Source organism: Taudactylus pleione, unplaced genomic scaffold (genome assembly GCF_031769625.1).
Source record: "Taudactylus pleione unplaced genomic scaffold, aTauple2 ptg000092l, whole genome shotgun sequence".
Taxonomy (NCBI): domain Eukaryota; kingdom Metazoa; phylum Chordata; class Amphibia; order Anura; family Myobatrachidae; genus Taudactylus; species Taudactylus pleione.
Window position 1 is genome coordinate 2,441,428 of NW_028284494.1, and position 27,131 is coordinate 2,468,558.

Here is a 27,131-nt window from a genome sequence, read left to right on the forward strand (position 1 = left end):
ACAGTGAATGCACTCTCTTTTTTTTATGAATTACTGGCTCTAGGTAATTCAGGATGACAGATCTAATTCAAGTACTTGGTATGACATGATCTAGTGGTTGTGTGCAGGGCTGCCATCAGAAATTGTGGGGCCAAGTGCAAATGAATCAGGAAGATTATTGCCCCCCATGCCACTACCACAGAGCCGTATCTATAATGGGTGGAGGGTGTGCGGTGCACACGGGCACCTGGGTCACGGGGGGCCCACACCACACACTCTGCACCCATACTTTCTAATACTTACCTCTCCAAAATCCCACACCGGGTGGAGAAGAGCTACACAAAACGCCTGGAATATGGCAGCCGCGGCCATTTTTCCCGCATTCAAGCATGTGCAGTAGACTTTGGGCACAGACTAGTGACCTGAGTCTACTAAACCTGGCAGTGCGCCGATGAGAGAAGGGGGCCCCGGACGGTGAGTGACACGGGCTCCCTCCTCTCTTAATATGCCCCTGAACTACCACCACCATCCTGATGGCCGCAGAGGGGCAGTATGAAGCCTTGGCGCAAGCACATGATATGATGCCCCCGCCACAGTACTGGTATGCAGCACATCCCCCTCAGATCTCTCCACATGCATAACAGATCCTCCAAATTGCCAACAGACATATATGTATATATAGTATATATGTATATATATATATAGGTAGACCTGGCAGCAGCACTCACAGGACTGTGAATAAGAGAATGACATCACACTGGGGTAGCTCAATCCAACGTTTCAGTCAGGAGACTTTTATCAAGAACATGTGTGTGTGTATATATATATATAAATATATATATATTTATATATACTGTATTTATACTGTATATAGATACCGTATATGGAGAGAGAGAGAGAGAGAGAGAGAGAGAGAGAGAGAGAGAGAGAGATACACACAGATAAAGCAGTTTAAAAAAATTGTAAAAAGTTAGAACATAAATTAAAAATATATTAAGAACATGAGAAAGTGGGGAATGGAACAGAGGCACACATGAGGAGGGGGTAGTGGCACACATGGAGAAAGGGAGCAGAGGTACTGATTGGGAAGGGGGCATGGGCACAGATGGGGAAGAGATCAGAGGTACACATAGAGGGATGGAACAGGCACAGATGGGTAAAGGGGCAGGGGCATAGATGGTGAAGCAGAGGCACATCTAGCAAAAGGAACAGAGGCACACATAGAGAAGAGGGGGAATAGTCACTGGTGGGAATTGTCTGAGTTCTGATTACTGTGTAATATGCCTGGCCATTGGAAGCAATGGAGGGAGGAAAAGAGAGGACTACGGGCCGGGAAAAGATAGACGAGGAAGTAGAGGTGGTCCACACTGAAGTCTCCTGAGAGGATGGGGAGGTGCACCCAAGCCATGCAAATCCTGTGCCCCCATATCAATCCCCACCTGCAGGCACCAGAGATGACAGACTGACAGGTTCTGACTCACTTGTTGTGGTTACGGTACAGTGCCACAAAATAAGTTGTTTTGTTTTCTTTCTTGGCGTTTTTTTATTTTAGGTTTTGTCATCAGATTTTAAATAGATATTTGGAAATATTGTTAAGATAATTTATATCTTCTCCAGGGGCATGGTAAGAGAGGAGGTTGCCCTTGTAGTATCTGTATGCACTGTGCCAGAATCTACTGCGCATGTGCATATGTCTGGAAAATTGGCGCTAGCACCATTTTCTCGTTGATATCTCTACTGTGTATATCTTTGGGAAAATGGCAACACTGATTTATACTGTGTGTGTGGAAAGGTAAGTATACTTAATGTGTAAGGGTGTGTGTTGTGGGCCCATAAAGACCCAGAGAGCCATGTTCACCCATTATGGATACTGGGTTTCTCAAACTAAGATTAGACAAGCCCACAGATACAGATATGCACTGCATGACCCCATACAGAAATGGCCTTAATGCCCCACATGATGTTTTTTGGCTTATTGTACGTCACCAGCTCTTTCACTATATTAATTTGACTGATACTCAGTAGCACGCTTTGAGAAGTGAAAAGAAGATAAAATGCACAATCATTAAATACAAAAAACAAAACAAATGACTGTGGGCCCTATTTACTACAATACGCATTTCAAATGCTGTTGTAGTGTGAAATTTCTGTCTAAATTCGCATAAATATCACATGGATGTACTAACATCTGCATGCAGGGACAGAGCTTGCGATAAAGCTCTGTCCATGCGAATCCTGTCCGCACACTTTTTCGGAAAAAATACAGGGAGAATGTGTCTGTGCATGCCCCGCCATCAGATACCGCAATCCCCCCTCGTGCCCCACCCGCTTGCGGCCCCCGAGCGACACCATTTCCCCCGCGACCCCCCCCCTCCTCAGCTTACACTTACCTCTGTCAACAGTGCTACCGTGATGTCCTCTGGGGCTCCGGTTAGCTGGTCTCCCGGCTCCCTGGTCAGGGTCACAGTGCAGGAGCTCGGAGACCAGCTGACCGGAGCCCCAGAAGACATCACTGGAGCACCGATCACTGGTCCCTGGATGCTGGTGTTTTTTTTTTTAAACTGTCGGGATGCCTACTTTCAAAATACATCCCGATGGTCGGGTAAGTATACTTACCATCCCCCCTTCTCCCCCTAACCCTCCCTTCTTGTAGCCTAACCCTAACCCTCCCCACCCCGCTTCCTATCCCTAACCCTCCCCTCTGCGTAAACCTAAGTCTCCCCTCTCCATGCCTAAACCTAACCCTCCCCCCTTAGTACCTAACTCTAACCCCCCCAGTGGTGCCTAACTCTAACCCTTCCCCCTAAGAAACCAGGGAGGGGGGGGCAGGATGGAGAGAGAAAGATGTGTGGAGAAACAGAGGAACATGGTAGAGCACAGGGGTAAATTTACTGAAGTGCGGGTTTTTTAGACCTGGAGATGTTGCCCATAGCAACCAATCAGATTCTAGCTATTAACTTCTAGTAGGTGCTAGTTAAATGTTAAGTAGAATCTGATTGGTTGCTATGGGCATTTCTCCATCTCCATTTCTAAAAACTCTAATTTTAGTAAATATAACCCAGTGAAAAGCATAAATAAATAAATACCAGGCAACGTGGGGCATTACATCTAGTATTCCCTATTGCTGGTCATAACATCAGGCTCAGTGACATCCACTATGGATTTTTAATAAAAGAATGTGTTGGGCTACACAGCTCCAATGTTTGCTGATATAATTGAATGCACTGCACCATCCAGGTATTGTGCTAAAAGTCTGTTAAGATAGATTTTTTTATTTTTTTTAAGTCTATGTAACTAACATTAAATGTAAACCAATAAGGTGTATTATTTAATATCTACTTGAATTTATGCTTTGTCTGTTTTTTTTATGTTTGAGCTCTGGTTGCCTCTTTCCTTTGTATTACAGTATATAGCAATCGATATCAGCACATCACCAACCTTATTCTACCAGTGTAATTGGTGCTATATTTATGCTTGCAAATGGTTTGATCCTCTGCAGGTTTCCGTGCCCTGCGGCAAAGTAAATGAGGTTTAAATTTACAAATGTATTTTGCAATTAGATTTGTGTTTTAAATACAAACAGATCATAAAGGAAAGTGCTATTTTACCAGTTCCTCATTAGTTAGCTCTTGTCATCTGTCATGTCCATATATTACTTTTCCAAACATAGCTGAATATTCCCAGGATAATATCTATGCTATAATGAGGCTATATCCAATGTGAAACAATTATTAATTCTACATTATCAAAACATTTGTTAAGCAATTGTTGAGGTTTTTATTATATTATTATTATTATTATTATTATTTCTATGCATTTCCTCTGCTGGATAATGGTTCACTTAGTGTTTTACACTTTGCTTCTCCTGGGACATCAAAAAATACAAATTTCTTCTCGGAATGGTTAACCCTTTAACAATTGTGGGTGATTGTACTTGTCCAATTAATTGTTTGTGTTGCTATGGGTTTACTGGTAATCTTATTGATATTTCTAATATTTCAAAAAGCAAATTTTATTTAAAATATGGGAGGAGGCTTTTGTTTGGTAGCATATTACACTAAATATGTTTTTATGTTATGGCCATTAGTAGGTAACAATTGTATTTGGATGAGGGCCTGATCTCTGTGTATAAATAAATGGACAATAACACTTGTGGGTTATAAAATAAATGTTTTAGGATTATTGATCACATTTAACATCACCAAAAAATACACTTACCTGGAATTCTTCCCATCGTTCCTTTTATTCACCTATTGCAACCTTCCTCATAAACGTTTGGCCCTGTTCTCCAGAGCAGCGCTTCTCAAATCCTGTCCTTGGGGCACACTAGCAGTGCATGTTTTCCAGGTCTGTTCATAGAGGGCCTGATTCAGAGGTCGACGCTAATCCCGTGGCGGCTGCGCCTTGTATGTAGCGGTAGTGACAATCCACGCAAAGGCAGCAGCCGCTGTAATTTGTACAGAGACGCCCACCAGCTGCATCTCTAATCCGCCGATTGTGCTATAGAACTTCTGGGCAACCCTACGGCAGTATAGAATGTACATCAGGAGAAAGCTGTTGGGGCCAGTGAAACTGCGTACAAAAATAAATGTCACTGGCTGCGACATGCCCACAAAATGACCGCAACACTCCCGTTTCACTATCCATCCCCCCGTTACCTCCTATAAACACACTGATTGTCAATCACTCTACGTCCAAATACTCACTACGGCCGCCACTGGTAAACCATTGCGACACATGACCAGTGCAACTCAGATGCATGCAATCCAAAAAACATCAGCCAACTGCGTAAACATCGACATAGCGCCTACCTCTGTATCAGGCCTAGAATTACAAGTGAAATAATTAGAACCTGTGGGACTTTAAAAATGTGTTAGTAAGTTGTGAACACACTTATTCTCCAGCAAGGAGATATGGAAAACATGCACTGTTAGTGTGTCCTGAGGACTAGATATGAAAAGCACTGCTCCAGAGTACAAGTATGCCAGCTATGTGTACTGGGGGAGGAGGGGTAGGGGGTCCTTCACTGTTTTTACTTTAGCCAGTAGAGGCAGTGTGGAGTCACCTGACACTATTACAGTGTTGGCTAACCTTGACCCTTAAGGCGTTTATGGAACTACATAACCCAGCATGCACTGCTACAGTTTTGCTATTAGGGCATGCTAAAACTGTGGCAGGGCATGCTGGGATATATAGTTCCACAACAGCTGGAGTGTCAAGGTTAGCCAACACTGCTCTATTAGGTCTTCCGTATTTTCATTGCTATTAGGTCAATGCAAATTAGATTGAATTTCTGATTATTATCTTTTATTAATATGGCCCCTCAAGGGCAGTTACAGGCTAATTACAAATTGACAGATAATCATATTCACAATTTTTACATAATGAAATCCAACAAATACATAATTACATTCAGGGGCATATTAAGAAAGGAGAGGGCCCGTGTGCATTCCCAGTCAGGGGCCCCCTCTTTTCTCCCCGGCAGCAGACTGACCGTTGACCGCAGCAGCAGTAGACTCTGGGCAATAGTCTATGCCCAGAGTATACTGTGCATGGGCAGGTCACCAGCAATGTATGGATCATTGCCATAAACTGACGTCCCCCGTACATAATGGGGGAACAATCAGCAACCAGTCCCTATATCAAATGTTTATATTCTAAATTGCTTTACTTTTATTTGCATATAATAAATTACATTTTAAAAAATATATAGTACTGGCTGCTGAAAGTAGAAGCATGAAAGGATTACATCATTGTTATGAATCTGAATACAGTATTCCAGCTTTTTTGGGGGGGTGGGTTTGCGCTAAGTTATATTTTTTCATACTGGAAATAAATAAGTTTTGGAAGAACGTTTGACAGGAGCATAACCCCAATATGCATAGATCAACAGAAAAGTTATTAATTGGGTCCTATATCTGCTTTCATGTGCTTAGTACTGATAGGATATCAAAGAGTCACTGTAATGGACTAAGTCACCTTAATTTCACATGGGTTTCTGTATCAGGAAATATGGTAACAATACCCCAGGCCAAAACGTGCCAGCAATCCACAGATGCTGAATAACAATTTCCCGCAGAGTTCTCTCAGCTGACTGAAATGTTCAAAGCTTGCCATTATCTCTCGCAGCCGCTCAGCATCCAGGAAGAAGCATGGAATAAGAGTTACAGCTGAGAGGTAATTGCCAGGTACTGTATCCACACACCGTACACTGCTGCTGGATTTAGTTCTCCAGAGAACGATGAGAATTTCTTCACTAGCACCAAAATGTGGACCACTCGGTGCCTAACTTACATTGTTATTATTGCATTTTTATATAAAGCTAGCATAGTCCATTGTAGTGTACAAAGGACCTCATTCAGAGCCGGACGCTATTTGCGCTCGCTCGTTCAGAAAAAAGGGGTGGCTATTCAAATGAACCGTTCGCTCTTTGCGGTCTGTTCACGCCTCTAGGTCTGAACGAGCGAACCAAACATGCGGTCGTTTTTTGGAAAACTACGCCCCCTGGCCGCTCGCATCCTACGTCATGTCCGCTATTTATTAGATTAATCGAGTACATCGACCAGCGTATGAACTGCTCACTATTCTTGTGGTTGGTTTTTCCTACTGCAAACTTACGTGCAGTTCTGACTATAAAATAACCCAGTGACGTGGTCAATGACGCTGCTGTATTAATTATGCACACCCATAAAACGCCCGTTTTGACCTTAAAGCACGCCTGCGTTCGGATCTCCGCTCCCCGTTTTCAAGCACCTTCCCCTGTTACCACCCACATACGCCTCCTCCTGTCACTCAAAATAGCAGGCATTCGCTATTTAGCGAACAAACTATTTTCGGCCGCACTGACTGGTTCGCGCATGCGTATTACGATCCATATGCATGCGCAGTTGTGCAAACATCGCTCGGAACGAACGAGCGGCCGCTTACGAGCGGCTCTGAATCAGGCCCAAAGTCAATGGTTATTACATGCGGGATTAGGAGTAGGTGCCTTTATTAGTCTCCTTGGTTCTACTCTGGGATAATTTTTACTTCCTCTATACAATATCACTTGTTGATGACCCAGAGCTCATGTGATAAATTTGATTGATTTTGAATTATACTGTAGTTACTCTTTAATAGGAGGTTTCATTGGACTGATGTGTATACTATTATATATTGCATTGAAGGCAACTTTACTCTCTTTGGGTGCCAGATGGTCAACATTACAAGCCAAAAACATTTTCCAGGCGGCCGTCACCATTACAACATATACAAACATTTCCAATAGTAATAAATGAATACTAAAAATGTCCGTGGCTTCCCTGACCTTCCTTTTTTGAAGTTGGCTTTCTTAGTTTATGTTGGTAACTTGAAGTCTGGAAACAAGGACATACTTCTGAACTTTGTACTGTTACTTGACTGTGAGCAGGACTTGGGGTCCACTGTACTAAGCCTTGGAGAGAGATAAAGTGGACGGAGATTAAGTGCCAACCAATCAGCTCCTGTCATTTTTCAAATGCAGTCTGTACAGTGTCAGTTAGGAGCTGACTGGTTGGTACTTTATCTCCTTCCACTTTATCTTTCTCCAAGGCTTAGTACATAGACTCCAACTGTTTGTACAGTTCATTCAGAAGAGGGCCACGCTTCGCTGGGTGCGCCGGCCGCACTTGGGTTGTTCGGTTTAGAGAGATTCATCGCGCAAAAAAAATGTCTTCTGTAACAGCAGGCGGTGGAGAAGGAGGGGAGCAGCACTGCACACATAGGCTGGAACTGACCCTGCAGGTGCCACTCTAAACATCTTCGAGTGGCACCTTATAGCACTAGTGCCAAGGGTTGGCCAACCATGGAATATTGATTGCATATCTAGACTGATATCTTTGCATAAACAACACTCACAGGGGTATCACTAGGGGGGTGCAGACTGCACCGGGTGTCACCCTCCAAGGGGGTAACACCAAAATGCCGGCTCTTTCACACTGACCGGGAGCCTGGCGCTGCACTGTGATGTTATTGTGCAGCTCCCAATTACAGAGGAGGAGCCAGCAGTATGGAGACAGTCTCTGGGGGCAGGTCAGCATTGCCAGGACTGCTAGGCACACCTCCAGAGTGATGAAATGGGGGAGGGGGGGCATGATATCACGCTCCCCTTCCCATGATGTCATGCTTCCTTTTTGGCCTCACTGGGTGCCACCGACCCTAGTGACGCCACTGGGCATGAGGTCACTGTGTTAACATTCAAGATGTTAGCATTCACAATGTCGGCAACAGAACGTCAACATTGGTTAAAATGTCGACATCATAATTGCCAACGCCTGCAAAATGTTGGCATTGACAGAATGTTGACATCAGAAATGTCGACATTGTCATAATGTCGACATTTCCATTAGCTTAAGGTTAGCATAAGGGTTACCCTTAGGGTTACGGTTACCATAACAGTTAGTGTTAGAGACAGAATTACATTGAAAATATTATGTTGACATTTCACCATGCTGAATGACAACATGATCAATGTCCACATGATGAACATGTCAACATTAAGACCATGTCGACATGAGAATAATGAATGTTGTCATTTTGAATGTCTAGAAAACTTACCACACCCGACAACACATATTGGATGAAAGAAATGCTGTGCTTCATGAAAATATAGTCACAGGGAAAATTTTCGCTTTTTAGTTCCCCAACAAAAATAGCCTCTACGCACACCCGGGCCTCTACGAGTGCACAGAAGGGCAAAAGCGAGGCCTTTCAGAGCAGGTGGTCATACAGAGCTGGGGCCACCTCACTGCTACATGGGTCAGTTGCATGGGTCAGTTGCATGGGTCAGTTGCACAGGACCCATGACAAAGATAGTAATCATACTGACATGATGCAAACAGCTTCTGCAGCAAGCACGAGTTTATGAATTCATTTATAAGCACCCAAGCCCGATGGAGTTCTGTAAAATATTCAAATAAACAATATTCTCCTCTCGCAAACTGATTTTATATGTTCACATTGATGCTGATTGTATAGAGTATTACAGTTACATGCAAAGTTGCAACCATACTGATCAGATTCATTTGTTCATACTGTACAGTATGTGTGTGACTATACATACAGTATTAGTAATGTGCCAGTACTTTGGACCTGTCATTCGTCTGGTCTTCCCCTCCCCCGTCTCCCTCTCCCGGGATGCAATCGGGAAACCGGCTGACGTGATCCCGACAGCCGGCTTCCCGACAGCTTTATCCCGGCGTGGGTTAAATGACAGGCGTCTATATCTAGACGCCTGTCATTTTCCCGATGCCGGGAGACAGGCGCCCGGCATCCCGATCAAAGGGATGCCGGGCACCACGAGTGGACAGCCGCGAGGGGGGAGAGTTAGGTTTAGGGCACCCGTGGGGGACTTACGGTTAGGCACCCCCCCCGGGAGGGTTAGGGTTAGGCTAGGGGGAGGGAGGGTCAGGATTAGGCACCCCCCCGGGGGACTTAGGTTTAGGCAGCGGGTAAGGGGGGGTTAGGGTTAGGCACTTAGAGGGGTGATTAGGGTTAGGCACTTGGGGGGGAGGTTAGGGTTAGGCACCCCTAAGGAGGGTTAGGGTTAGGGGGGGTTAGGTTAGTTTTTACTTACCTCAGGACGTTCAGGATTTCCAGCGCTGTCGGGCTGCCGCTGCCGGGATCTGTTCAGCTGTCGGGCTGCCGCTGCCGGGAATCGGCCGGCGGTATTTCATACCGATTCCCCCTCTCTCCCCTTGGAATTGCCTGGTTTTGCAAAACCTGATTGGGAGGGGAGAGTCTGGATGGGAGTCGGATCCAAGCCTCCTTTTCAATCCGGCAACGGCACGTGGTCACTTCTGGATCCCAAATATATTGTAGCTTAACAATTACCTGGAAGCCACAGTTTTCCTGGCGCTTATAGAGAGGTGTAACAATATATAAAACAAAAAACAAATGTATAAATATATATGATATTATGATAATTAAATCAATATACTTTATATATAAAAAAATATATATTAAAAAAACGTATCTGATTTCAGCAATGCAGCTGGACTACTGTAAGTGTCAGTTGCAATTCTGACACATAATCAGAAAACACCACTAAGCAGATATAGACCGCGCTATTGCTGAAATTCACCAAGTGTATAATATACTTGAATGATCAGAAGCAGGCTTCTCTGTATCATGTACCAAAGTTATTGCACACATTTTTTTTAAATGTATCCAATACTGTTAATAACAATATAACGTGTATATAGCTACCTTTAAATATTTCTAACAAAAGGCATATAATTACATATATTTCTATTCAGTATACAAATCTTATCAATGAATATCTATCTGATAGTCACCACAATCCTAATAGTTTGTCAAAAATATTCTCATCCCAATCTCCACTTTTGTAAAAATGTATTACAATGTCCAGCAATATATTAACCTATAATGTCTCAGTTGAATCCAGTCTTTCCAAAATGTGTCCAGCTACCTGATTTTATTTATTACTAATGGTAGGATGGTATCTGTAGTGCACCGGTTCTGCACCTTTACCATAAAAACTCTCTGATTGTGAGTTGTAATCATATATGAGAAAAGTCAGTGGTCGATTCCCCTATATATAATTGCGGCACTGTGAAAGACCAGTTCTATATTATATCTTTCCCAGTTGGCTGTGTCTCCTAGCCGACATAAACCTGCTTTGCAAGGGACCGCCACAGCAATATAGCGGTCAGCTCACCTTGTCCATGAGAATTACCAAATTCTCTGTGTCCCAGCTCACTGTGTCCTGGCTCACTGTGTTGTATGGTGGCTGCGGTCAGCCGCCCGGCGTGTATTCAATATCGGCTTTAATGAATCTTCAGCTGCGCTTCCACCTCCTACTTGAGCCATGGGTACACAGACTGTAAGTTCCATTGCACTACCGCTGGGGAAAAGTTTGTAAGCTGCTGGTTGTAGTGGATAGATGGATCAATTCCAAGGCCAAAATAGTTAGATATCCCAATCGATGCGTTTCGCTCACACCTTGGAGCAGAGTTGGCCCTAGGCATAGGCATTTTATGCAAATACCTAGGGCATCTGCAGTTGTCTTAGGGGCATCACCGTGGCTCTGCAGCTCAGCTGTGACCTACCAACTATCTATCTGCAGAGCTTGCCCTCACAGCTGTTATGGCACCGGCGACTACAATTTACCTACCCACCGGCCACCATCGGATCTCAGCTCCGATCGCACAGCCCTGCAGCAGTCAGAATAAGCTTCTGCACTTGCGCAGCTCATTCTGCTACGAGTAAGATGGCCACATAAGGACATGCTGCACATGCCCAGCCACAGCCAATCCACCCATGGGCCTTTGTGGAGCTGATAGCTCCGCCTCCATTTACCGCCACCGCCCAGCTCCCACTGTCAGGTCAGCAGAGACAGGAGCTGCAGCAGGGACGGCCAAAGTTAGTTCCACTCCCAGAGAGTGAGTCTCTGTCTTTCTGTCAGAGTTATCTGATATTCTGAAGCTGACATCTCAGCTAGGAGAGGGGGCACTTGGGGCAGAGGGGTGATGCTGGAGCCTGGATCTGACTAGACTGAATGAGAGAGCTTCCTGTGAATGGAGTGATGACTGTACTGGCAAAGCGTCAGGGTTCTGGGTTCATAGATAGGTTAGCCTGGCCAAGGGTGCAGTGCTGGGAAAGGGGTGGGCACATAATTAATGAGGCAGGGGTACTGTGCTGGTAAAAGGGTGCATAATTAATGAGATATAGAAACATAAATAGTGGAGCGCTGTATTGCAGCAGAGGTAATCAGTGAAATGCCTTTTGAAAAAACCTCAGTCAGTGAGGAGAAACGCGTCAAGGTTGTACAGACTATTCTCATTGAACTGCTGTTCACGATTGGATAACACTCTGTGCTGTGGAGCTGATTACCGCTGCTTGGAGGATCACGTCTTCGCGGATATCATTGCCGCCTTTGTTCATACCGCTACTCACCTTCACCAGCCGACTCCAGGTGCCGGGGCTGAATATTCCTCGCGGTCCTCCGCATCACAACGTGGCAACCTTCTGTACCTCTCTGCGCCCCCCCCATCACTGTGCTGTCCAGCAATAGCTCTCCTCACATTGTCCCACTGCTAGCGCATAGTTAAATCTTATTTCAACTCTCTGCTCCCTGCTGGAGGGGGATTTGAAAGCCCTGCTGATTAGAGAGGGTGAGGAGAATCTCCCCTTTGTTTCCTGGTACTTGTAATACTAATACTGCTGGTCCCACTCCCCAGTACTACCTTTGGTTTATCCCCCTCCCCCAATGGCAGAGGCTTGATCTAGGGGTTGATTCCCACAGAGGCATATCTGTAGCCACCCAGGACAGTCATACTTACCCCACCTGGACAATTCACAGGCCCCCATCTGGCACAGACATCCGGTACAAAAAAGTATTTTTTTTTTTCTTATTGCGGCACAGCACTAATGATGTCATGCCCACTGCACCACTGAGACGCACAGGAGCAGCGGCAAGGCACAAAGAGGAGTCAAAAGAAAACAAGGTACACGGGGCAGCCAGACATGCTAAGACTACCCACTATTATATAACATGCCCAAAAAATACAGAAGTACTGACCAGAGTCACACAAATTCACAAGCAATCGGTATTATCACCCACAGGCTCTAGTCAGTCATATTAGCCCTACGCCTTCCCTCCGGAGCGCCATTCACAGTATTATACCACAATGGTGGTGAGGCCTAATGATGCAAAGAGCCTGGCCCTGCCCCCAAAATGGTTAGCTGCATTTCCTCACCGGGCTTCTCCTGTGGAGGTGCATCTGACAGTTGGTAAGTATGCCCTTGTTTCACCCAGCGGGGCCCTGCCTATTTTGTCAGTCCCAGGCCCCACAATTTCTGATGGCAGCCCTGCGTCAGGACACAAACTTTTGGATCCACCCTCGTATATATATGGGATATTGTTATGATCCCGACACCAGTCAGAATCCCGACGCCGGCATCCCGACCTCTGACATCCCGATGGTAAGTATGAGGGTTATGGTTAAGCACTAGGCGGAGGGTTAGGTTTAGGCTGTGGGAGGGGAGGGTTAGGTTTAGGCTGCGGGGGGAGGTTTAGGGGTAGGGATAGGGTTAGACTGCAGGGCGGAGGGTTAGGTTTAGGCTGTGGGGGGAGGGTTAGGGGTATAGTTAGGGCTAGGCTATGGGTATGGGTAGGGTTAGGTTGTGGGGGGTATGGTTAGGGTTAGGCTGTGGGGGGAGGGTTAGGGTTAGGCTGAGGGAGGGGAAGGTTAGGTTTAGACTGACGGGAGGAGGGTTAGGTTTAGGGGTAGGGTTAGGCTGCCAGGAGGAGGGCTAGGTTTATGCTGTGGAAGGGGAGAGTTAGGGGTAGGGTTTGGCTGCAGGTGGGAGGGTTAGGCTGTAGGGGAAGGGTGATTAGGGGTAGGGTTAGGCTGCTGGAGGGAGAGTTAGGTTTAGGCTGTGAAAGGGGAGGTAATGGTTAGGTTTAGGCTGCGTGTGGAGGGTTAGGGGTATGGTTAGGCTGCAGGGGGAAGGGTTAGATTTAGACTTTAGGAGGGGAGGGTTAGGTTTAGGCTGCAGGGGGGAGGGTTAGGTTTAGGCTGTAGGGGGGAGGGTTAGGGGTACGGTTACATTTTCACCTAGTCGGGATTCTGGCCTCAGGATTCTGAGCGCCGATATCCTAAACACCTGGACCCCATACCCAGCCCATAAATATATTTATATACATACACCTAGCCTCAATACGCCATGCAGCGTGATATGCTCAGCACCACTGTGCCACTGAGCTGAGACTTAAGTGCACAGGAAATAGCTTTAAACACATACAAAATCAGAAATGGAGCACAAAGGAACCTGGCATGAGAAAAAGCCGCGGCCGCTGCATCGCTGCGCTTCCTATCAAATTGAACAGTGCAATGTAGCAAAGCAGTTTTGCTGCTTCCAGCTGTTCTGTTTGTGGGAATAAGAGGCACATTTTCAGCAAAAAAGACAATCGTCCTGAGTCGCATTGGGACCTGGCGTTCTGAGAGGGGCTATTTAACACGTGTGTGTCTCTCTCTCTGTGTACTAGATGCCTTAATTCCTTATTGAAATTTCAGTCATTTATAATTTGAAAGGGCGACAACGAGTTGATTTCAGTCCACTTAGTGATAACAACTATTGCAATGTATTATAGTAGTCCCCCGAGGTGTCATTTATATGTAACCTGAGGGTGTATACAGCTCAGACACCCCGGGAGTGTGAGCACACACAGGCAGCAATCTATCTGCTAGACAAGGCTGGCAGGGAGACAAAGGAACACGTGCAGCCCCTGTAGCCTGTGTGGAGTGACAGATACTTGTCTGCACCAGCAGAAGGTCGATAAACGGGATTTATCACTGAGAATTATATTTACTTTACCTGCAATTCTATTAACAGTAATGAAATCTCTCTCTGGCTGGCTGGGCTATGAAGCATACATGCATTAGGGGGGTGGGCATGAGGTGGCTCTAGCAATGCTGCTGCCTGTGTTCTCTGCTCCCTTCCCTGTGTCTTGTCCATAGAGGAGGAGGCAGCTCCTGCACCTCGCACCTCCCCTTCCCTCTCTCTCTGCTCTAGTTCTCTAAAGTTTCAAATGTTGGAAAGCTGATGATGAGAGCTCAGCCATGGGAGGAGAGGGGGGGATGAGGTAGCACAGAAAGGAGGACATGATGAACTCTTGGACCCCAGCCATGCATGCCCTATAGAGCTGAATTGTGATTTGTATCCAACATGGGCAGCAGAGGGTGGAGTGATTGGGATGCAGCGGGCACAGCAACACTTTATTTGGAGCTTGGTTTAGGAAATTGCCCATCCACTCATCTTTGCAATTGAGGTTATTAGCTGATTACTGCACCTGTCAGGCAGCACGCAGAGAGAGAGAAAGAGAGGGAGAGAGAGCTGGCTGCCCATGATACAGTAGGATGCTGTGAGGAAGGAACCTTGGTGTAATCTCTGGCAGTGCAGAGAGGGGGGCTGTGCGCAGGGAGCTGTCCAACTTTTCAGCACCGTCTGACTCTGCTCCGTAGGGTGACTGGAGAAGCAGCTGGCTTGGAGGCAGCAGGGCTGGGATGTGCGGTGAGAGTCCTCTGTCCCCTTCTGCAAAACTTCTGCCCATACAGATATAGCAGCCTGGACGATGGATGCAGAGGGCAGCCAAGTGTCTGCTTTTCTAAACAGCAGCAGCAAAGGGAGCAACTCAGGGAGCCACACAGCACCAAAACATCTGTGGAGATCAGAGCAGCAGCAGCATCGCCAGTACCAGGCTCTGCACCAGCACCAGAGCTTCCTCCAGCACCAGAGCTTCCTCCTACACCAGTTCCAGGAGTCATCCCTACAACTGCAGCCCCTGCTCCCTGCTACACCTCACCCCCTTCTGCTTAACCAGGTCACATCTCAGCCACAGATCTACCCCCTTCTTCAGCCACAATCCCCACCTCTGCCTCAGTCCCAGATCTACCCTGCTGCTGCTGCTGCTGCTGCACTACAGCCCCAATCCCCACCCCAAATCCACCCTCAGTGCCCAGCCCAGGCTCACCCACCGTTGCTACAGTTTCAGCTCCAGTCCCAGCCTGGGCTGCAGCCCCAGTTGCTCTGCCAACCGGTGCCCACCTTGCAGTCTCAACCGGCGCCCCACTGTCCCCCTGTCTCCTCCCGGACCAGATACTCCAATAACAGGGTGAGGCACCGTGGTTACTCAGACACCGAGAGATACCTGCGCTGCCAAGTCATGGATCGCTCCTCTTATGCTGTGGATACTGGGCACAGACCTGGGCTGAAGAAATCCCGCATGTCCTGGCCATCATCATTCCAGGGATTTAGACGGTAGGGCTAATCTTTTCCCTTTATCTGTGCATGGCCATGGCTGTAACATAGGACAGCAGCTGCTATTCTCATGGACCACACTTAAAGACACATGCACCTACACTTTTCTCAGGAATAAAAACCATGCATACTGTATTCTAGACACTGTTGTGTATTGGTTGTAATTGATGAGTGGACAATAGTGTGATTTGTGAGATTGCAACCTATTTTTCCTACTGATAAAGTGCTCAGATGACAATGCTCATTTAGTACATCTTACTGTATTTAGATGCAACATTTGCACGACCATGCAACCAATTAAATATGCTTTCATTGTCTAACTTGCACTAGACAGGTAAAAGAGTCACTATGCTGCAGTTACAATTGTGCACCTAAATGCAAAATTGGTCAATGAGGTTCCAATTTGATTGTTCTTCACTTGTAGTGTATAGTCTGATTGTGACAGTCTCCTCTAGGTACAGTATTACACCTCTTTGTAATAATCCTAATGGACCTTATATGGTTACATGGTAAATACTGTGTACTGAAATGATGTCTCATAGAGACCAATTCACCCAGATCATTTCACTCTTAGCCAAGTTTTAGTAAATCTATCTGTTGCTTCTTCACCAATATTAAAGTGATATAATCCACCTAACCCCCAACAATACTGTTTAGACATATTTTGCATCACTTTATGGCAGCTAATGAGTGAATCTGTTTACCATGGTTTCATTGTATAATTAATGTGTTTTTTTATTGTATAAGTGATGCTCTGTGACCAATTGTTGTGTGTCTATTATTATGATAATACATGTATTACTGTAAGGGCATTTGTTGTTGTTTTCACTAAACTGAAGATAATATGCTAATATTGGTGATTGGTAAATGTGCTCAACCATCTATGGCACTTATAGAATAATGGTATGATTTTTAATGGGAGGAACAGTAACAGGTGTCAGCAGTTATGTTTTTGTGTCCTAGACAGCTGCAATAGCTACACACTCTGGTTTATTGGTGACAGCATTGGAATTTGCTGCCCATTTTGGGGGTTTTCTCCTAAGTTCACTGTAGAAGACCATAAAGTGACCCCCCCCCCCCCCCCACACACCTTGGGATCATCCCAGACTCTCAATATTCAGAACAATATTTGACACCTCAAAGGATGTAGATTCTGGTATTTTTAACCTTGCTGAGCTAGCAACAAAGACAGTGTTACAAAGATTCACTTAATGTTGCTTCATGTGCACTGATCCTTATATTTAAGCCAAGTAGAATGATAGTACAGGACTACCGTATGTATAATGCTTTGGTGTATATTGTTTTGTTTGTTACAGTTATATATTATTGTCTGTATCCCCCCTCTGTATTGCAGTGCAGAATAGGTTCTTACAATGAGACAATGTAAAGCATTCCTTGTACACCAACCTCCCTGATCTTATGCCCTGCAGATAACATGAAAGGAGGCAAAAAGTCCTGTCTTGTCCAGTCTCTCCACCTTACACAGTTAAAACAAGTCAGCATTCCTTTTAAATTGATCTGCACTCACATTTCATTGGCATTTTGCTGGGATACAAATGTGATATTTAATGCACTTAGTGAATGATGTGGAGTGCTGTAAGGAGTGTTCCGTTTGGGTAATACCCTTCATTATTTAAGATGTCTTTGTGGCAGCTATCCAACATTCTGTCTGAGTAATGTGACTTTCATTCTTCATGAATGGTTCCCGACTCCTGGCAGAGTTAAAAATGAAGGATTCCTCGTTGCCGTCGCTCTACAGATCGGCAAATCAGTTGTTCAAATGGATATGGTTTCTATTTTTAGCTGTAATTGACAGCAATGATGCAACATACAGATGTACAGTAGCTGGTGTATGGGAAGCAGCCCAGTCAGCTATGTTACCTCTGCTGTTTTCTTTATCTGCAATATCAATGGGTAAAACATAAATCAAAAACATTTGTTATTTAAAGATCGCATTGGCATCTCTCCCACATCTTCCACAAAACCCGTCTCCCTAATATACTGTATTATTTCACCATTGTTTCTTGGCTATTGGTTTTAACTCCTTATCATAATCCCATTGTGTTTTGGGGGTAAATATATCATTCTTTTTAAAGAAGTTGTTTTGCACTTTTAGAAGACACTTTGGCCTGATATGTGTACAGTTCACTGACGACACAGTGAGTACGCCTAAGTTGGACTGCCAATGGAAGATGGACTGCTGATGGTTACCGCAGAGCAAATTAAGATGCAAGAGCTGTGGATTTCAGTGAATATACCTGAGAGGCCCAGGGGTGGGGATGGGCTAGCCATAAGTGCGTGTGTTGCTCTCTGCAGCTGCGTCTACAGACGCTGTAGCGCTGGCACAGGACACCATGTTGAGACAACGAAACTGTGCCTACCATAGGGCTGGTGCAAGCTTCGATGGTGCGACTGATGGGGCATTTAAAGATGCATTGAGATGGATTAGCGCTGCTGCAAGTGGGCACCTCAGTACTCACAGAATCGCCTGCAGCATTAGTGTAAAGACATGGATGCCGCTACATCAAAAGACACAGCTACACCTGCGTCCACCTCAGAATCAGCCACAATACATGAGCTTCTATATGGAGGATTATGGCGCCTCGATAAAACCAAAAGGAGCTTCTATATGGAGATTATGGCACCTCGATAAATCCAATAAGATTAGTACAATCTAGAGGTGTCTTTAAAGTTTGAACTACTTAGGAAATTTGTACATGAAGAAACCCTAAAGGCTTATTCCACTTTTTTCTCAATATTTTTTTTAAATGTAATCCATGACCCATAAAACCCTTAACTGAACTGAGACTGCCCCATGCTAAGACTACCTTCCTTGGGGTGCGTGATGAAAGCCTGACTTGTGGGTAGTTCACAGAAGAGTGTTGCCTAGTAACAATTAGCATTGACCATGCCAGGAAATTTCGCCTCATAAAATTACAGAATCGCCAGAAATCTTCACTGTTGAAAACAGGTACACAATGCTGTAAAGTTCTTTAGGTTGGAGCTACACGTGTAAAGTAATGTCCATTTGTCAAAAACAAAGTCAAGAATGATTCATTTGCAGGGTCGGACTGGCCCACAGGAGTACAGGGGAAACCCCTGGTAGGCCCCACTGTCTGAGGGCCCACCTCTCTTCTAGGATCAGGTTCCAGACTGTGCACTTCAATTATACATATGTTACATCATACTGCACAGGACTATGGTGTATTTTCTACAATGCATTGCTGTTATTAATCTGGAATAATATCATGCATGCACTAGCAGAATTTTATATATATATATATATATTAGGGGTGAGCAGGTTCGGATTTCTGAAATCCGAACCCCCCCCCCCGATCCGAGGCCGATCCGAGTCAGGCTCGACTTTTCCCGCCTGACTCGGATCTGAAATCGAGGCAAAATGTCATCATCCCACCTTCCGGGTCTCGCGGGTTTTGGATCCTATATAAGTTACCCACGTCGGCGCCATTTTCTTACTCGGCTGTGGACAGTGAAGAGGGAGGGTGGGAGTTAGGGCTGGCTGGGCTGTGTAGTGTAGTGTAGTGCAGTGTAGTGTTGTGCTGTTCTGTGCTGCGCTGTGCTGCTGTTGTATATAGGGGCTGTGTCCACTACTTCAAAGTCCATAGGGGCTGGCTGGACTGTGTTGTGCAGTCAGTTGTCCATAGGGGCTGTGTCCACTCCAAAGTCCTGTGCAGTGTCCCAGTCCTAAAGGGGTGCTGTAGTGCTGTAGTGTTGTCCAGGGGGTGCTCTGTCCATCAGGAGTGCTCCCCCCAAGTGCAAAAAAATATAATTTTTTCTGTGTTTGTGAATTGTGTGCACTGTGGCTGCACATGCATCAACAAAGGAGCAGCGCCAAGCGTGCGCCTGTGTCCCATAAATAAAGGGTCGGCTGGATTGACCGCTAAAGGGTGCTGTAACCCCCAAAGGGCACTCCAAACAAAATAAAAAAAATTTTCTGTGTTTGTGAATTGTGTGGGCTGTAGCTGCACTTGCATCAACAAAGGAGCAGCGCCAAACGTGCGCCTGTGTCCCATAAGTAAAGGGCCGGCTGGATCATTTCTTAAAGGGTGTTGTAACCCACAAAGTGCACTACTCTCCAGCAAAAATAAAAAAATATTTTCTGTGTTTGTGTGCGCCTTACCCGCACGTATATATCAAATCAATATAACATAAATGGAGGACCAAACTTTCTCCGATAAAAATAAAATAGGGAAAGATCAAGAACCACTTCCTCCTAGTGCTGAAGCTGCTGCCACTAGTCATGACATAGACGATAACATGCCATCAACGTCGTCTGCCAAGGCCGATGCCCAATGTCCTAGTAGAGGGCACATACAATCCCAAATGACAGTTCAGGAAAATGACCTTAAAAAAACATTTAAATCATCTGAGGAGAAACGTAAACTTGCCAATATGCCATTTATGATACGGAGTGGCAAGGAATGGCTAAGGTCTTTCCCTATGTTCATGACTAGTGGTTCAGCTTCACATGACGATGGAAGCCCTCCTCCCGCTAAAAAAATCAAACGAGTTAAGCTGGCAAAAGCACAGCGAAGAACTGTGCGTTCTAAGAAGATATCACAAATCCCCAAGGAGAGTCCAAGTGTGGTGGCGGTTGCGATGCCTGACCTTCCCAGCACTGGACGGAAAGAGGTGGCTCTTTCCACCATTTGCATGCCCCCTGCAAGTGCTGAAAGGAGCACCCACAGTCCACTTGCTGATATGCAAATTGAAGATGTCACTGTTGAAGTACAACAGGATGAGGATACTGGTGTAGCTGGCGCTGAGGAGGAAGTTGGCGAGGAGGATTCTGATGGTGATGTGGTTTGTTTAAATCAGGCTCCGGGGGAGACAGTTGTTGTCCGTGGGATGAAAAAGCCCATCACGGTCATGCCTGGGCAGAAGACCAAACATTCCACCTCTTTGGTCTGGCAATATTTCTATCCAAATCCGGACAACAACTGTTTTGCTATATGTACCATATGTAAAGGTGAAATAAGTAGCATAAGTAGGGGTAGGGACGTTAACCACCTAGGAACATCCTCCCTTATACGGCACCTGCAGCGCATTCATAAAAAGTTACTGTCAAGTTCAGAAACTTTGGCTAAGACCATAAGCAGTCCAGGGACACCTAAATCCCTTTTTCATGTTTTATCCAAGGAATCGGTGGATGAGGAGGATGAGGACGACATCTTGCCTCCGTAGGGCCAGTTTGTGTAGGCTGGCCACACCCCTTCATGGGCCCCTTTCACTGCATTCCCCCAGTGGGCCCCTCATGCCCCAGTTCGACAATGTTCATCTGACTATACCGCCTTCCACCAATGCTTGGTTCACCGTCTATGCTTTTTGCACCACTGAATCTGCAAATCTGCTTTGCCAGGTGTGATGAGCAGCCTATGCACTAAAATCCAACTATGATACTCTACTCTGTGGGGCTCTCCTGGCACTGCTTTTTATTAGAAAACCATATAGGTTGAAATCTGCAGTGAGTTTATCTGCAGCTGTTTATCTATTTTGTCCTTCACTTTGAATGAATGCACCAATATCATGACTTGGAGTATGCCCATCCTTCCATAGTTGCCCTGTGCTGATCATGGTTTCATCTTGGGGTTGTCTGTTGATATCACCTTAGACATCAATGCTCAGGAAGAGTTGAGCTGCCTTGATCACTGAAATTCCTGCCAAATGTGCTTCTACAATCAGCCATCTTTCAAAGTAGCTGAGTGTCATGAACGCGCTTTAGTACAAAAATACAAACAGACTTAGCGGGATTTGATTCCTGGCCCTGTGCATTTAGGAGCAGTGACTCTACTGAGGCCTTTGCACTATAATCTAGTAGTCCAGTCAATCTTGCTGATTGAATACAGTACCTGGGCTCTGACCCTTGGGACTTTCTAACAAAGACCTTGTAGCTCTTTACCTTGTTCTTTGGTAACCACTCGGGCTACCAGCAACTGTGATGCATCCCTGGACTTGCACTGAGTCAGCTCTTGTGTTGAATTACACTGAGGTCTCCTCTTGCATCAGTGCTTGCCATAATTGTATTCAACAAGTGCAATCCAGAATTTTAATATAGGACCCTTATTATACTGGGATCTTATTTACTTAATTAACAAATTAAGCCCTTGCTTTTAATAAGCTTACTGCCCAAATTGACCGAGGTGTTCCCATTTTTACGCCCACCGTCTTTAATTAATTCATTGTTACATAAAATAATTAATTAGGTTTATTGCCGACCAGTGGTTGGTTACCATTTAGAACAGAACACTAGGACAGGCACTCCATAGGTGAAACTCTATCCTATTCCTAGTCTCCTTTCCAAGCATTTACTCAGTCACTCTCTAAGCACAGAACACAGGTTTTCTGTTTTACTGAGCCTGTGCTACTGCCCACGTGTGTCAGGCAACTACTGGATTGGACAAGCCTTCACTTAGTCCCAAGGAAGACTGTGGGGCCTACTCATCAACACTAAAATAACGTTTTTAAGGACATTTTCCTTAATTAACGTTATTTTAGTATTCATGAAGAGACTTAACACAGGAGATATCACTGATATCTCCTGGTTAAGTCCCCCTGCGGTAATTTCCACACTCCGCATACATTAGTATGGGGATATGGAAAGTATGGTACTCATCAAATTCCGAAAATTATCTATTTTCGGAATTTGATGGTGTTACCATACGCCATTGTGAGGTGGCGTATAGTAGGTAACACTTACCTGCTTTCAGCTGGGCATGTTCCCCGGCATCTCCCGCCTTCGCTCTGTTCCCTCCTCTGGCTCCTCGGATACTGTGTTCTCCCAACAGAACACAATAAAGTTTAGAAAAAAAAAATTTATTTTTTTTTCAGAACTGTACTGTGTTCTGCCCGGAGAACACGTGTCAGCATAGCAGATGGAGCCGGAGGCTGCTGCGCAAGCAGGATAAGTTGGGGTCATGGGGGAGGTATGAGGAGGGGGGAGAGGTTGGGAGGGGGTTGAGACACACACACACACAAACTTACCGCAGCTGTAGGTAGTGCTGTGCATTCTTAAGGTCTCCAAACGTTATCCAATCAATGCATAAAAAAGAAAAAATACAAAGGAAATCGTCTTAGATGAAAGGGTAATAGTCTTTCTTCAAAGGTGTCTTATAAATATGCGGAAGTGATGTACAGTAGTTCTGTTAATAAGCTGAGTATAGTGGGAACGTACCCCAACTCACATTCAAATAAATAAATGTTATCCCCAAAAGGTTTCTTTTTCCCTTTAATTCATTCAAAGTTGATTTTCTGTATGTATGCAGTATTCACACAAGGGGTTTGGGTTATGCGGACCCTACTCACGTAGTAAATATTCTGCTTCCTGCATATAAAGGTTTCTTTCAGTTATCAGCTGAGCTTTTCTTATAACTTATCTCCATATGGTAATTCCTCAAAGAAAGGAGGAGTGACGTGTATAGTATGATGTTTTTAATGATATATAATAACATACACGGACATAAAACAATAAACACTTAATCCAGAGTAGTAAAAAAAGGTAATGACCTGATATATAGATGTATAATGCCAGGTCCCTTGTAATGTTGTCCAGCAAGTTCCTTATAACCAACGCGTTTCAACCTGTCACTGCAGGTCTTTTGCTCTGGGGCCGTTTTATAGACGATATATTCTTTATCTGGAGTGCTGCTACTGCTGCTGGGAGCCTGTGGGTGTAGGACAGCCGCCGTGTACGGAGCACGGATGGAATGAAGGGAGTGACTGGGTGATTCCGCTACATTTGGCCACACAAATATTTTCTTTTGTCACTTTGTATTTATTGGTGTTTAGTGAGTCTCCTCTGTGTCAGGCCATAGGCAGCAGGTTTTGCGCACTACATTTTATAGTCCACCTTTTGATATTCTAGAGCTGCGCATGCGCTGGTGTTACAGATGTAACAGCGAATGCGTAGCACAGATTCCAGCTGCGGTAAGTTAGTGTAGTGAGGGAAAACTATCTATTTCCCGAAAAGCTGTCATCGCAAAAATAACAGCTTTTCGAAATAGATAGTTATGAGGAGGAGGAATGATGAATTCCTCCGGTGATTCTAAACCTAATTCTAAACCTAATTACCATGCAAGTTCTAAATCTAATTACCTCCAGAGAAAGTTTAGGTATGATGAATAGGCCCTGTGTGCACAGTGGATAGTTTAATGAGTGACAGCAAGGCTTGTACAGGACCAGCAGGTTATTTTCTAAAGACCCTGAAATATAACCTAAGGAAATTCCTCAAATGAAATTGTCAAAAGTATTAAATATACATGTAAGGCTAATGTCACTCACCAAGAACCAAACCATTGTGCAGGAACACACTCAGAATACTAAGGACTAGTACAGTAGGAAATATATGTGTAATATACTCTGTAAAACAAATCTTGTAATATCTCTTTTGAGTGTACTTCTCACTTTTATCTAGCACAGGCCATTGTGATATTCAAAAAATACAGTTAGTTAGTGGGCTAGAAATCAGTGTGGTCTCTAAGGCATGAATTATATAGGAGTCAGTTAAATCACGACTGTATTCACATGAAATATTTTTGCTTCCATTGTGTCAAGGTAATTATTCTCTAAAGAGTCATTATAATATTTACAAAATAAATGACATTATTTTTGATAACTTCTTTAATAAATAAAAATGCATATGCAGATTGTTTTTACTGCATGTAGGAGATAAGTATTGGAGTGATTGGTTTTCACTAATAGGCACTGGAATTTACGCCACTGAGAGGGGGGGCTGGCTCGGGCCTCTTGGTGGAGCCCAGCTGGGGGCCCGGGCCAGTTGCTGAGTGAGAGACAAATGTCTCTTTGCAGCGCCTGGTGCCCGGAAGCATAGTATATTCCATATTTCTTTTCCTGAGGGGGCATGGGCGCATCTCCTGAATTTGGCCATGCCCAGTGGCGGGCTGGGACGGGGGGCAGTGTGCCATGTGCCCCCCGGGCCGCAGCGTCATGCGGGCCACGGGCAGTCTGTGTCACTGTGACACAGACTGCACCACGTGTGTAGCGCTGACTGGACGGAGTTCGGTCAGCGCTTCACAAGTGACAAACACACAGCCGCCGGCTCCGGCAGTTGTGTGTTTGTTTTGATCAGTAGCCAATGAGAGTCTGTCAGACTCTCATTAGCTGCTGCTGCGCCCACTGCGGGAGCCGCTCCATCTTCCAGCTCCCGCAGTGGGCAATGGGAGAGGCGTCATGACATCATATGACGTCTCTCCCACAATGCAGAGCGGCCCGGGAAGGACAGATGGAGGAGCGGATGGCGACGGCGGGAGCGGGGATTGAGGTAAGTGTTTTGTTTATTTTTTTTATTACGTGTGTCTACTGGGGAAGGGGCGGGCACTACAAGGGGGGGACTACTAATACTGGGGGCACTACAAGGGGGGGTATTACTACTTCTGGGGGCAATACAAGTGGGGGACTACTACTACTGGGGGCAATACAAGGGGAGGACTACTACTACTGGGGGCACTACAAGGGGGGGGACTACTACTACTGGGGGCACTACAAGGGGGGAACCACTACTGGAGGCACGACAAGGGGGGGACTACTACTACTGGGGGCACTACAAGGGGGAACCACTACTGGAGGCACTACAAGGGGGGGACTACTACTGGGGGCCCTACAAAGGGGGAACCAGTACTGGGGGCACTACAAGAGGGAGGGACTAGTACTGGGGGCACTACAAGAGGGAGACCGCTACTGGGGGCACTACAAGGGGGATATCACTACTGGGGGCACTACAAGGGGGGACCACTACTGGCGGCACTGTAAGGTGGAGACCAATACTGGGGATTGTTACTGGGGGCACTTCAAGGGGAGGACTACAACTGGGGGAACTAATACTGGGGGCACTAAAAGGGGGGGACTACTACTACAAGGGGGGACTACTACTACTAGGGGCACTACAAGGGGGACTACTACTACTAGGGGCACTACAAGGGGAGGGGGCAACTACTAGGGACACTACATAGGGGGGAGGGGACTACCACTGGGGGCACTGCATCGAGGGACCACTGCTGGGGGCTCTATAAAAAGGGAAATACTGGGGGTAGTGCATAGGGGGAGACTACAACTGGTGCCACTATTTAAGGGGCACTGCATAAGGGTTACCACTATTGGGGGCACTGCATGGGGGGGACTACTACTACAAGGGGGGGACTACTACTACTAGGGGCTCTACAAGGGGGGCTACTACTACTAGGGGCACTACAAGGGGAGGGGACAACTACTAGGGGCACTACATAGGGGGAGGGGACTACTACTGGGGGCACTACATAGGCGGGAGGGGACTACCACTGGGGGCACTGCATCGAGGGACCACTGCTGGGGGCTCTATAAAAAGGGCAATACTGGGGGTAGTGCATAGGGGGAGACTACAACTGGTGCCACTATTTAAGGGGCACTGCATAAGGGTTACCACTATTGGGGGCACTGCATGGGGGGTGGACTGCTACTGGGGGCACTATATAAGGAGCACTGCATAGGGGTACCAGTACTGGGGGCACTATATAAGGGACTTACTACTGGGGGCACACGGGGCATTGCACAGGGGGGACCACTACTGGGGGCACTGCATAAGGGGCACTGCATAGGGGGGATCACTACTGGGGGCACTACTGGATGTCTGCATAAGGGGGTCCTCTCGTGCACACACGTTCTTCGGGCACCCTGGCTACACGCTACTCCTGCCATGGTTGCCTGCATGCATTTGCCCCCCAGGCTAAAAGTTGCCAGCCAGCCCCTGGCCATGCCCCCTTCAGTACTCGGGCTCGGCAGCTGTTTCACTGGCCCTGGCTTCATGTAGGGCACAAAGTCTAATTGGTTATTTACAGGGCATTTTTTTTTAAAACTGCATTAATTAAATGCATATGCAAATTGCTTTTGAATGTTGCATTATAGAGGTCTTGACTAATAGAGCTTATGTAACCAGCATTGCAATTGGCCTTATCTTTCTGCTAGTAGTTTTGGCTTCCGTGTAGACGGATGCTGCATAAAAGAAGAGAAAAGAGCATAACTGGGCCAGCACACTCAGGGGAAGATGTATCAAACCTCGGAGAGTGATAAAGTGGAGAGATATAAAGTACCAACCAATCAACTTCCTACTGTCATTTTACAGGCTGTGTTTGAAAAATGACAGACACTGATTGGTTGGTACCTTATCTCTCTGCACTTTATCTCTCTGTGAGGTTTGATACATTCCCCAATGTATGCAGAGCCGGCCCTAGGAATAGGCAAATTAAGCAAATGCCTAGGGGCACCCAAGCCCACCTAGGTTCGGCAGAGGTTTGGGGCAGGCACAGCCGGGGCACCTGTTGCCGGCTGGGCAGAGACTCGGA

At 45.8% G+C, this 27,131-nt stretch overlaps 1 protein-coding gene across 1 annotated transcript in view; it reads left to right on the top strand.

Moving 5' to 3' along the window:
- The first annotated feature begins 15,094 nt into the window (after positions 1–15,094).
- PDE4D (phosphodiesterase 4D) overlaps positions 15,095–27,131 on the top strand; it is a 968,852-nt gene continuing 956,815 nt past the window's right edge. The window contains exon 1 of the mRNA XM_088469385.1: positions 15,095–15,780. Within this exon, the coding sequence (XP_088325511.1) occupies positions 15,095–15,780 (686 nt within the window). The remainder of the gene's footprint in view (positions 15,781–27,131) is intronic.